Raw genomic sequence first — 12487 nt, 5'->3', positions numbered from 1 at the left:
TATCGTGGGTCGTTGCCTTTATTAGGACCGTTTGAGGATAAATATAATTCCAAAAATAAATAAATACTGACTTTATTATAACAATAAACAAAAAACTATCTACTTTTGAAGCGATATATTTATTATTTTGATCGAGCAAAAAAAAAAAAAAACGAAGTTAAAAATTTTCCTTTGTCCTCCCTGCCAAGAATTCGACGACGTGGATTTTATACGGCGAGAAATGCAAGGCGCGACGTTTTAAAATAGATTATGTTGAAGCGCGTAATAATTTATTAAAGTCGTAAAATGAACATCGTCTTCGGCCATATTTCTCCCATTCGTAATTCAACGTTTTACGATTTTAACATGAAGTATGGGGGCAATGAATAACTGCTAACGTTGCTCGTATCGAAGTTAAAATTAGGGCACATCGCTTACCCACTTCTTTAATTCCACCGATGGCTGGCATTGTGCGAGAGGTGAAATTGCGATAAATAATCCATTTTCCTGCGTAATTTAAACACATACACACATACACACGCATGTTGATGAAATGATCCCGGCGCAAAATGAAAAGGAAAAAAAAAATTATTCTCTTTGTGAGCATCATTTTCAATTTACATCTCGGAGGGGGAAATTCATCGCGTACAATAGTTAAACGAGAACCGCGAGGAAATAAAATATTTAATATATCAACCCCGCCGCACTTTCATTCGTTTCATTCGTATTTACCATCGTTAAAAATTAAAAGGAGGGAAAAAGAAAGTGGAGGGGATGGAAAATAATTCACGTTCGATTCGTACAATCCTCTCTCTCAACGATTACAAGCCACGATTCACGACCTGTATCCATTTTTCCATGAACCGCGAAGCAACGACTACTCGATCGTGAATCAACGTAATGGATAGCCGAGAGCTTTATTTTTATTTGATCCATTTAAAAAAAAAGACAAACCGGTTAAATATTGTAAATCGTTGCGTTGTTGCGTGCTAACCTGGTGGCCATTGCAATCGAAATGACCTTTTCGGGAATTCGATGCGACTGTTGATCGATGACGAAACGATCGTGACGCGCCACGATTTTCCCATAAAGACAAAGAAGACCAAGTTGTTGGATATTCGTCCTAGCCATCGTGAAATGGCCGTGCTTTGATTCTGATAATAAATCTTTCTAAATCAAAGGAATAGAAAATGAAGGCTGTTAGTAGTTAAATAGGTCTTGTTCTCACGATTGTTCTCTCGTGAATCTTCTCGTGAATAAATCTTCTATGTCGTCAGATCTGGTTTACATTAAGTATCCTGGCATAAGTACGATGGCATGCTTCCGTATTGCTTCTATACCGTGATTTTGATCGATTAATTTAATATCGACTCGCGCAATATTTTCCTCTCGATTCGATCATTTAATCAATTACATACCCTTTCTTGTTAAAACGAGAATGTAAATTCATGCCGATCAAATCCTAATCTTTCGCTTCTTCGTAGATTAAACCTTCAAACGAATTATCAAATAGATTCATCGTGAATTTCACCGAGATTTCAAATCGTTTATATAACGTAAATGTCTCCGTGTGTTCCAGAGAGCCGGTAGCTCGAAGCAAACAACTTGAATGGCCATTGTTTCGTCGTAAAAACGTAATGAAACGGCTTGGCTAGGCGAAAAATGTTCCCCCATGGTCGCGCGATCTGTGGCGAAGATCGGCCTTAAAAAAAAAAAAAAAAAAAAAAAAGAAAGAAAAAATAAAAAGGAAAAAAAAACACACGGTAATTGTCGTGTATAGATTCCGCGATAGAGCCAGCGCCGTCGAACAACTCCGTAGATAACGCAATTCTCGTGTACGACCTTCTGTGAATTATGGTCTCGCGGTTCGTTAGCTCGACCTTATTCAAATCGACCGCGCCCCGCACACCTGTGTGCCCGCGGATCGATCTACAGATCGATTTTTCCCCGGACAATGTCGCGAAATCGGACTGTTTGTTTCACGATTGCCAGACCGTGTCGCGAGTCACACGTCTAGCGACCTTACCCTTTACTACGGCCAATGATATGTTACGCGCAATGCTAAGAGACCCAGTAAACCTAGCTCATTGTACCAGCGATTTATATAGATAGACACGAACTTTGAAATTCAATTCAACAACAATCTTGATTAATCAGAATTGACAACAATGCAAACAATCCTCTGTAGAAGAAACGATCGAAATTTTAACACTATTCAATATGGGTATACTTGTTGAGATAAATTCTGTATTATCTTTCGACGAAAGAAGAATTCGAAGATAAAGAGTAGTTTGGATTTTTACTTTTGCTGAAGATCCGTCGAGATCAGCATTACCTCAATCTACCCTTAATCGTCGCTTCTTGTAAGCGTCAAATTTCCACGGTGAAACACAGCGGAACCGACACGGCGATAACGATCGAGAACCGATAAAACGTAAAACGTTTTCGTGATCTGCCTGTATTAGTAGCAAGATCTATATAAACGCTAAATCTCCTATTCGAGAAAGTTTTTAATTTTTCCCTTTTTAATTCCCTTTTAATTTAATGAAAATACACGCGATCGATATTCAAAATAGAAATAGATTCACGAGACAGTATACGACATTTTTTTTTTCTTTCTTTCTTTCTTTACTTTACTTTATAAAATTAAAACGTGCACCAATTATTTTACAGCTCGTTAAAACGGAACGAGTAACGAATTTAAAGCGAACTAAAGGTTAAGCCGTATATATAACTCGATTAAACCATAGAAGCGTGCAAGAGTTAACAACGTGATTAAACGTGTATAACTAAATCGTGTGTATTATTATACGAGATCAGAATTAAAATTACACTATACGTATATATGTATATATATATATATATATATATATGTATATTATATCTAAATGTATGTTACAAACTATTTATTATCTATTTCTTTTTTTAAAAAATAATAATAATAATAAAGTATATAACCGTATAAAAACCGACCATGCGTACAAAAATCATAATATTCGGGGGATCGTCGCGAGACAAATCTAAACGTAATCTAAACAACGATCATAACATATCGATACCTTGACTGACAACTGGATTATTCGATCGACGAGATTTCCATTTATTCTCCCCTTTTCTTTCCTTTTCTTTCCAACAGGAAACTTGGACTCGTTACCAATGACCAGAGTGGCCAGAGTGGATCGCGCCATAACCGGTCCCGTGGGTAGTGATTTTGCCGGAGGGGCCGGCGATCACCACCGATCCAGCGTGGGGGCCGGATACCGCCGCGGTTCCCGAATGAGGTCCAGAAAGCACGGCGCCATGGGATGTTGGTCCTGCGAGAACCGCACCATGAGACGCCGCACCTGCTATCACCGCTCCGTGGCTACCAAGTCCCGCGTACTCCGGGTATCCCGCGTAACTGTAAGCCGGACCAGCGTACCCGACACCTGGAACACATCGTGCTCCTTCGTAAGAAATAAGATAAATATTTAATTTCGCAGTGGAATCTTATTTATTACCCATTATCCGAATGTATGGACGATATTTATTCGATTAGATTCGAAGAAATACATCGTATGACAGATGGGAGAAGTTGTATCTATAACTTTACCTTTCAGTTTTTTAATTTTATTTAGAAGGAGAGGAGGAGTGGATGGATAGAGAAGGATGATTTTTATTTTATATTCGTTGATAGAAATTTCAAAGGAGTCGAAATGAATATTTTTTTAATTAAATGTAATTCACTCACCGACTCCTCCATCGTAGGGACCAGCGTCGTAGCCTTCAACGTGAGCAGGCCCAGCAACGGAAGCAGTGACAAGGGCAGAGCCAGCGACAGCACCGGAAACGTGCACCGGTCCAGCCACTGATCCGGATAGCTTAGCCGGCCCTATGGACGGCGCTGCCACCATGGTGGATCCGATGTGAGGACCGGCGACACTGGCTGGTCCCAAGGCTGGACCAGCGATCGCCACACCGTGAGCGTATCCAAGATGACCACCGTGATATCCACCCCAAATAGCATCGCGACGCTGACGGGGCGCAGCTGCGACGAAGGCGAGGAAAGCTAGCTGGATCACCTGGAAGTTTAGAAAATGTAAGTGTCAAAATCATCTTTCGAGAAGAGCAAACTAACTGACTAACTCGTTGAATATTTGCACAATTTTGAATTCTTCGAGATTAATCAATTTATAAATTGCGTAAGAGACGCGTTACAAGTTGAGAAGGATATAAAAATAAATTTTTATAAATCTTGAAACGTCGTGTATCAGTGAAAAGGAGTCAATTTTTGTCGAATCTGTGCTTGACTTTCGAACCGATGCAATACGTAAGAGGTTTACACCAGTGTCTCTCTTCGTTACTTCCGGTGTCCAAACCACTTCTATTCGTAATCTCCAATTAAAAGCGATTACTTTTAAACGATGAGAATCTTGGAAACGAAACCATCAGAGGTATCGTACCAGAGATTCAAAAAAAAGAACTTCTTTCATGGCGGGAAATTCACTATTCCGCGGGGATCACGGAATACTTACGAAGGCCTTCATCTTCCCGATCGACTGATTGCTGAGTGTGCCCACGGACCATTTGATCCGACTTTATATACCGTTCTAGGATGCCCGACCGCGCCTCCGGTTGATCCCTTCAAATCATATCCGCTGATGGTGCAGCCTCAGCCATTGTGCAAGAAGGTCAGCATCCGGCACACCCACCCTTGGGACACGGGGCCCCTTGGCTGACCTTCAACCAGAATTGCGAAACTTCCACTCGGAATTCCTCCCATTTTTCACCGTTTTCTCTTCATCGATCCTCCTTTCTTGTTTTATCTTCTGATGGAATTCGACGAATAAAGTTCGAAAATATATTTTATTTGGCAATTTTTACGGATATCACGGAAATAAAGATTATTCTTGTAAAGTTGTGCCATTTCACGAATTGGTTTGTTATCGATCTGAGATTCGTTGTGATTTTTCAACGTTTTGAAGAAAAATTTCTCTTTCGTTGAATAGACTGTAAATGAAAACATTATGACAGTGGAAGGATAAAATAATCCATAATCTCGCTTCGATTTTCCATTCGTAGACGAGTAAAATTTTTTTTTCGAAGTTTACCAAAGTGAAATGTTCCCTCAAGGCACAAAAAAAAATTGCGTGTATCCTTTGAAGCGACCAAGTAATAAATGGACGAAGATTGATTTCGTGGATCGATCGATCGACGACAAAACGTCCGTCCCTACTACGTTTAACGTTGTTGATGGAATAGATTTATCGTGTACCGCCCGTCATCGATCTCTTTTTACAGGGCGGAACTCGGTAAAGTTATGCAGAAAGGCCGTCTTTCGTCAAATGGAACTTTCGGTATTCGCCTCGAGTCCCGCTTTGTGCCGAACGGGCAAAGTTCGATCGTTTCGTTGCGCGGTATAATGGGATCGGGCGTTTCTCCTGGCTATTCATGGGAACGTTTTCGTCCCTGGTAATCTCGAAATCGTTGCGATTCGCAGCTTCCACGCTCGCAAAACATTCGATCGATTTTCATTAAACGTCACGAAGAGAAACGGAGTTAAGGAAGAAATATAATTATACACAAAGTGTCCATAAAAATTCAAGTTATAAGAAATTTAATGGAATTTATACAGTGTATTAATTACAAATATAATCAATTTCTTATCATTCGGTATATTCCAGAATTTCGTTTATACGAATCTGTTGGAAAAGGATGATAGATTAATAAAAATAATACGTTAATTTCCAATTGAACCATATTGCAAAAAATGATCGTATGAAACACGAAGTGTAACGATAGCTCGGAATAAATCATTTCGCGTAATTTACGCAAATACTTTTCTCACTGTATATATTCGAGGATTGCACGAAAGAGAAAAAAAAAAAAAATACGAGAGGAAAAACGTATTCTCCTCGGTGAAGATAAATGGCAGTGGTTGATACCGCCTTGCGTACGGAACAAAGGAATCGATTAGACGGACGTAAAAGCGGCGTAATTAGCGTAATTTTCGATTTCTCCGGCGATAAAGGGGACGAATAACAGGTAACCGACACAGGCGTGATCTTCAACCTACGGCATAATTGGCCTGAATGTTTCAAGCGTTTCCAACGTTGTTCCTCGTAATTATCGACTTATTGCGTCAATTAGTTTACACTCCCCTTTGCCCCATACCAACACAATCCATAAATTAAGAAATAACGAGATTTTGCGAAACACCCTGTCGCATCTATCAAACTTGTATCGCCTCTTCAAATTCTTCGAATAACTCTTATAATTCATCCGCATTAGTAATCGATGCCTAGATCTCTTCCACCGTAATTACACCCTTGTTCATATCTGGATGCATTGATTAGCAATGCCATTTTATTGAATGAAAATTCCAATTGCTTTTCTTAATTTTTCATGGGTTTCTTATGGAGCCGATGAATCAGAATGATAGTTAAAATTGGACAAATCGGCGTGTATCGATCTTTTTTCATATCACTCATATACGATACGATTAAAATCGAGGACGAAAAAACCGTCATTTGTTCTCGTACGTCGAAAAATCGTGGGTGGATAACGGCGTCATCCTCGGTGAGGCAATCGATTGGCAACAAGTCGAGTCTGGTAACATTATGGGTGAGAAAGAGTCACGTTCTCAGGGATTAATACGGTTTTTCCTTCGCTATATACCGGGACGAGAGCGTGTCGAGTCGCGAACGTGACCTTTATTGGATGGTGGCCGAGGAAAAAGATCTTCGTTGCTCCAATTATCGCAATGGCGGATCGATACACGGTTCACGTTACTCACGAACTGGTCCACCCTCGAATCGCTCCGCAGACCACGATGCTTCCGCTCGATTCACGTTCGAATCTTCGATTACCAGCTGCGTTCCATTATCGCACAGGTTTCCGCGGAGAACCGTGTGAAACTGTATCGACGCTTCTGTTTATTGTTGTTAAGATTGACTAACCTGGGCTCACAGAGAACGTATCGATGTTAATTGTTCCCCCTCTCTTCTTTTTCGTTTGTAAACGTTAAGGAATATTCTCGTTGTCCCCACTCGAGCGTCTTAAATGAAATTGAAAATTCTTTGAATTTAATTCGTTTCTAATTAATTGCGATTATTTGAATGGTGTTAAATCGTCCATGTATATATGATTGTTTCGATATATCAATATATTTGAAATTCATAATTTTTGTACGTTAAATTTGAATTTATTAATTTAATAGAAATGTACATTTTATACACTGCAGATTTATTTAATGCATTTTTCTCACGATAAGCGATAAATAATGAAATTTAATATTACAAAAATACCGGTTGTGTAAGCTATTGTATTCAATTTATTCTGTCACTAGTGTGTAATACTCGTAAACGTAAATATAAAATTTACGTAACTTGTTTATCGCTTGGAAATTTTTGCCATGCAAATTTCGCTATTAATTAATGCGTTATTTATACGCGAAAAATTATTCGTTATTAAATAACTAAAATTTGTTCCTATACTCTACAACTTTAATACTTTTTAATTAAAGTTAAAACGAAAAATAAAAGCTACATCCGAATATTAATGCGAATTCATTCCGGATATTTTTTATTTTTTCCTTTTTCTTCTTCTATATCAAAACTTCCGTATCGGTTAAATATTAATTTGGGAATAAAATTATCAGAACACGTCAACGATCGTCAGCATCAACGTATGTATTGTAAAAACTGTACCAATTCCGAATATATTGGCAGATTTCGATTTCGATCGTGGTTCTTGAAATTTGTATCCTCGGTGGATAGAAGGAATGGGATTGAACGTGATCAATGCTAATGGTGGGACTGACATTTGCAGTCATTGTCTGCGCCGGGAGCAATGCATCGGGATTCTTATGAGAGCAGAGTAGCCTACTGTTCCGTTCCAACTCGATACGCTGTCCGAATCGCTTCCAATTTAAGATCGTTCCGTGTGAAATTAAGTGAAAGATCAGAGACGAAAGGTTATTGTACGAGAGTCTCGCATCTTGTTTTATTTCTGTCATAATTTCCGTGGCTGCATCGTATACTCTTGGAAAATTGACTCGACGTGAAAGTAAGAAGATTCCGATGAGAAAGAAATTTTTATTTTTATTTTATTATGAACTTGATTGTAAAACAAACATATCTCCAAGATATCAGAATTTTCGTTGTCCAGTTTTCCATTTCAAATCCTGTATTACAAATTAAAAAATCGTAACGAGTGAATCTAAGATCTCAAAGTGTTAATCGATATCAGGAGCTTTTATTCTTTCATCTTGATTTTTTGAGTTCGATTTCGAGATGTCAATCATCATTGACTCAACGACCTTGGCCGCAAAACCCGAGTGCAAGCAGAGATTCTTCTTCTGGGAACTCGTGTAACAATCGCACACCCCCGAGAGTGAAAGGACCACGCCTGACCGCTGCTAAACCTTTTATATCTTTTATCCCGTTGGCGGGAATTACGAAACGTTCCCTGTGATTCAACGCTGTTCTCTGTAATTTGAATGATGAAAATGCAAAATGAATCTCACATTCACCGAATCCTATTTCATAATTTCTCCTCAAAATAAATCAAAAATATTTGCTAGTTTCGATTGGTTCTGCAGATTTGGACATTTTACCATGAAATTCGGTAATTTGATTCTGATTTCTGAAAGAAAGATTCTTAATGGTCGATTCATTAAATAAGGATCCTTTAACGAGGAAGTGGAAGCAAAGTTTGCCGAATACTTTGAATAAATAATCTTGACTCGTTTGGGAGAAGATAAAAAAGTTGTTTTATCAATTTCATTCTGGAATGAACTCTTGTTTTAATAAATACTCGAAAGATTCTTTAATTCGTTTTATTTTTTCTGTTTTTTATTCTGTTCTTGTTCTGATGTTGCAAAATGACAAATATGATTCTTTTATCGATGCTTCTAATATGTTGAATATAAATTAATTTGGAAATAATTTAATTAATATTTAAACTCGAAAACAATTTGTGTTGATGTGATAAATCCATTTCTGAAGTAATATGCTGAATAATATATTACAGATGATACAAATTTAAAAGATACTCAAAGATATTCTCTCTAATTCTTTTCGTAAATCTATTTTCTTTTTGCAGCGATTAAAAAAAAATATAAAATTATATGTAAAAAAGTTGAATTTATAAATACCACTTTATTAAAATCTTTTCGAAATTATATCATCAGATAAAAAATTATATCTACTCATATTAATAATGAAAATAATCGAAATATCTGTTTCATATATATATATAAATACAATTTGTTTAAAATATAATACAGATAATATCGGTTTCCACGTGGAAACTGAAATCTCTGACAGAGATTCATTACCGTATGTACTATGAACCGTGGCAAATACATGAATAGAGAGAAGATGCAGTAGAGCCTGTTTACAGCTTATCCAGATGCCTCATCTCTGAGGGATGATTCAACTGAGAGAGAATTCAACTGTCACGTTACACATTTCGTGATAACAATCAACAAACTCGATTTCAATTGTTGTCACCAAAGTTAAGAAAATTGGCAATTACGATATCTCTCAAAAATCAATTAATATATCATATCAATTTCAATTGAAATGAACAGTAAAAACAGCGTAAAAACTTCTCTTCTGAAAATCTTATTTCCCTTTCCTTCCTTAAATTGTCCCATGTCCTCATGTATAAGACAGTTATGGGTCATCGACGAAAAGATATCTCCTTCTCTCGAAGAAAGACTAGAAAAACGAAGTAGAAAAGATCGTGGAATATATATCTCCTCGCTTTTTACCTTTCTCGCCATCTTCGTCCAACAATTCCACCCTCCTCCTATCAGAGTCCTCTGGATTCCAGGAGAGAGGGGAGGGAGAGTTAACACGCATCCGATGGCTTTTATTTTATTCACGGTCAACTGCAGACCAACTGGAGGCCTGGTCCACCGAGACTCGTGCCGTTTTCGAGGCTGAAAGAGATTTAAAATCCTTTTTAACCCCGGTTAAAACCGTATTTGTGGCCAAATCGACCTGAAAACTTTCGAACCACTTCACCGAAAATATGATGGGTCAGCAACGGTCGATCAGCTTGAATGCTTGATCTAGATCGACCCTTGATCTCGCCTCGAGGATCTCTAAGTTCTTTTTCATTCGCATGAACTGCTTCGCCGGTGCACCTTCCTTAAATTCTGTCCCCTGGTATACGTACTCTAATCTCGATGAAAAGCAGAGAAAGTTCGATACAGATGGACGTGACTGCGAAAAAAGAAGAATTGAATTTTTTTTTTTTTTTGATATGGTACAATTTCTCTGGAAGAGGAGTTTTTATTCGAAATGGAATATTTAGATTTAATGGAAATCCTTTTGTATTCGTATTAAGTATTTTATTCTTGGTGATGCATCTATGTGACGAGAATATAAATAGGAAAAGTTCTTAACTTGAACGAAAGATGGTAAGGATCCTTATATTTTGGGTACGTACGCGATTTTTATTGTAATTTTATATTATATAAAGAACTAGAAATAAAATTTCTTTTGAATTAGATGTAGTGTAATATTCTTATTACATTACAGAAAGATCTTCTATAGAATTTATAATATACTCATCACTGTGTGTAATTAAATCTTTTTAATATTTTTTAAAATATTTAAGAGAAACTTTAATGCCAGAGAAGTAAAAATTTTGCATCATCTGTTGCTTTAAAGAAATATTTTTAATTAAGAAGACTTGTGTCCAATCGTTTCTTCATTCATTTATTCATCGTGTACAGTGGCAAGAATATAAATAGAGAAAGTTAATAACATAAATATATTTACATACGCAAGACACGAGTGTAAAAAGTAACACCATCTTTCTTTTTCCGGTTGAAGAAAGAAAAATATGTTAGAAATCGTTCGAAGTGAACTACATATTCACAATGAATACGCATTTGCATTCTTTTTCTCTTTTTAAATATAATCTTTTTTTTTGCATATATCGAATCTTCTTTATTTTATTTATAAAAAAAATATATCAGTCGAAAAACTATTAACACGGGATAGTTTGAAAAAATACTTTTTAACACGACGACATTCGATCTATGTAAAACAAGAAAAAAAAGAAAAAAAAAGGTTTTTATTAAAAAAAAATAATACAACTAGAAAATACATTTTGTCATTTCAATTTCGAACCATTTATCTTTTTCCTCTAACATATTTTCCAATTAATAAACCAAAATATGAATCGATACCAATGCACGATTACATACACCATACCATCAAAGAAATAAAAATTAAACTTTTTTAATACTCGAGTCAACCAATCGAATTAAAAGTAAAAATTTCTCTATTTGCTTACCGCTGTATCCATATTATATCATTTATCATCGTCTCATTTCACTCGATGATACAAGAAACAAAAAAAAAAAAAGAATATCCATCTCTTTCTTTAACGTTATATATCATATTAAAAAACTTCCAATCCGTATAATTAAAAGTTGACCGAGTTTTCAATTAATTTCAAAGTTTTCTCCACACTCTTCATCATTCTACATCAAACTTGACGTTAATTCGACGATCGATTTCCCGAGTCTTACCCTTCTTTTTTTCTCCTCGAAATGTACTGCTTACTCGTCGGGCGGATATTATTTTACAAAGCGAGCCTCGCCCTTTTGATGTCATCAAACGATCCTCGCATGGCGAGAGGTATAACCAATTCTCTCTGTAATCATCGACCAACCAATTACCGTTTGTCAACCATCGTACCACTCGAAAGACGATCATCGCGGCTTAAGATTACCTTTCTGATATCGATGTTAACGGAGGCTTTCAATCAACCGTTTCACTTCCGGTACATCGATCCTGGTAATTCTGCCCCTAGAGTCTTCGAGATTAGCTTTCGAGATCCTCATCTTAGGCTCGCAGAATGTTGAAACGTTGTTTTTCGATCAACGACTCGACTGAAACACACACGATAGAAATTGTTAGTTGAGAGCAATAATAATGGTTAAAATTGTCTCGAATCGTTTGTTGAATCGGGCGAACAATTCAATTTTTCTTTCCAACAAATCACGATATAATGATAATAATTTCTAAAATAAAATTACGTGCACTAGTAAGAAGAACAAGTAAGATTGGAAAAATTTCGTTCCTTTCTTCTCTTCGATCAGGCCACGCAAATATCTTCCCTAATTCGAGTATCGAAGTTCCAAGTTCCAAGTTTCGGTAACGTGTGCCGAGTCCCACGCAGATCCCGTAACCCGAGGCAAAGACATCAAACGAGGATTAGCACTATAAAATTTCTTCCCTGAACGAGGTCCATTATTCACGGATGTCGTCGGGTTATTAAACGTCCATTACGCATCGTTGACACTGCCAACGTCCTTACGTCACGTCAAATCGGTGAAATCGTTTGTTCCACGCGAATCAATTTAACCGCCATCAACTGCGCGCATATTTTCGTGCACATGCAGATTGTGCTCCTCCCCCCCTCCACTCGTTTCGTTTCATCGCGTTGATGGCGCGTAAATGAATTTCGAGGGGTCGTTCGTCGTTAACGGGCAATTTCGACT

At 37.2% G+C, this 12487-nt stretch overlaps 2 protein-coding genes across 4 annotated transcripts in view; one reads left to right on the top strand and one right to left on the bottom strand.

Moving 5' to 3' along the window:
* Nucleotides 1-56: 56 nt before the first annotated feature.
* LOC107993587 (spidroin-1-like) lies at nucleotides 57-11865 on the bottom strand. 3 transcript variants are annotated; one of them, XM_028664702.2, is made up of 5 exons: nucleotides 11716-11865; nucleotides 11513-11637; nucleotides 9737-10193; nucleotides 3710-4040; nucleotides 57-3407 (listed from the first exon to the last, which is right to left on the bottom strand). In XM_028664702.2, exons 3-5 carry the CDS (start codon nucleotides 9746-9748, stop codon nucleotides 3130-3132), a joined length of 621 nt encoding a protein of 206 aa, XP_028520503.2. In that variant the 5' UTR covers nucleotides 9749-10193; nucleotides 11513-11637; nucleotides 11716-11865; the 3' UTR covers nucleotides 57-3129. The 3 variants fall into 3 exon arrangements, with proteins under 3 accessions (XP_028520503.2, XP_061929624.1, XP_016905581.2); XM_062073640.1 differs by lacking the exons at nucleotides 11513-11637; nucleotides 11716-11865 and having other exon boundaries at nucleotides 9737-9907; nucleotides 9985-10107; XM_017050092.3 differs by lacking the exons at nucleotides 9737-10193; nucleotides 11513-11637; nucleotides 11716-11865 and adding an exon at nucleotides 4494-6909.
* The window catches only part of LOC108003470 (glutamate receptor ionotropic, kainate 2), a 225085-nt gene continuing 216550 nt past the window's right edge, over nucleotides 3953-12487 (top strand). Inside the window, exon 1 of the mRNA XM_062073630.1 lies at nucleotides 3953-4057. The gene's annotated coding sequence lies outside the window, so the exon portion shown is untranslated. The remainder of the gene's footprint in view (nucleotides 4058-12487) is intronic.

Source organism: Apis cerana, linkage group LG4, assembly GCF_029169275.1.
Source record: "Apis cerana isolate GH-2021 linkage group LG4, AcerK_1.0, whole genome shotgun sequence".
In the NCBI taxonomy this organism is placed as follows: Eukaryota; Metazoa; Arthropoda; class Insecta; order Hymenoptera; family Apidae; genus Apis; species Apis cerana.
The sequence above is the reverse complement of the archived record's forward strand: the minus strand, read 5'-3'. Positions and strand labels throughout refer to the sequence as shown.

What these genes read in the sequence shown, in the direction of transcription:
- LOC107993587 (XM_028664702.2), bottom strand. An exon ending in TCCCTACGATGGAGGAGTCG is followed by an intron (nt 3,408 to 3,709) that starts GTGAGTGAATTA and finishes GATGTGTTCCAG; the next exon opens with GTGTCGGGTACGCTGGTCCG.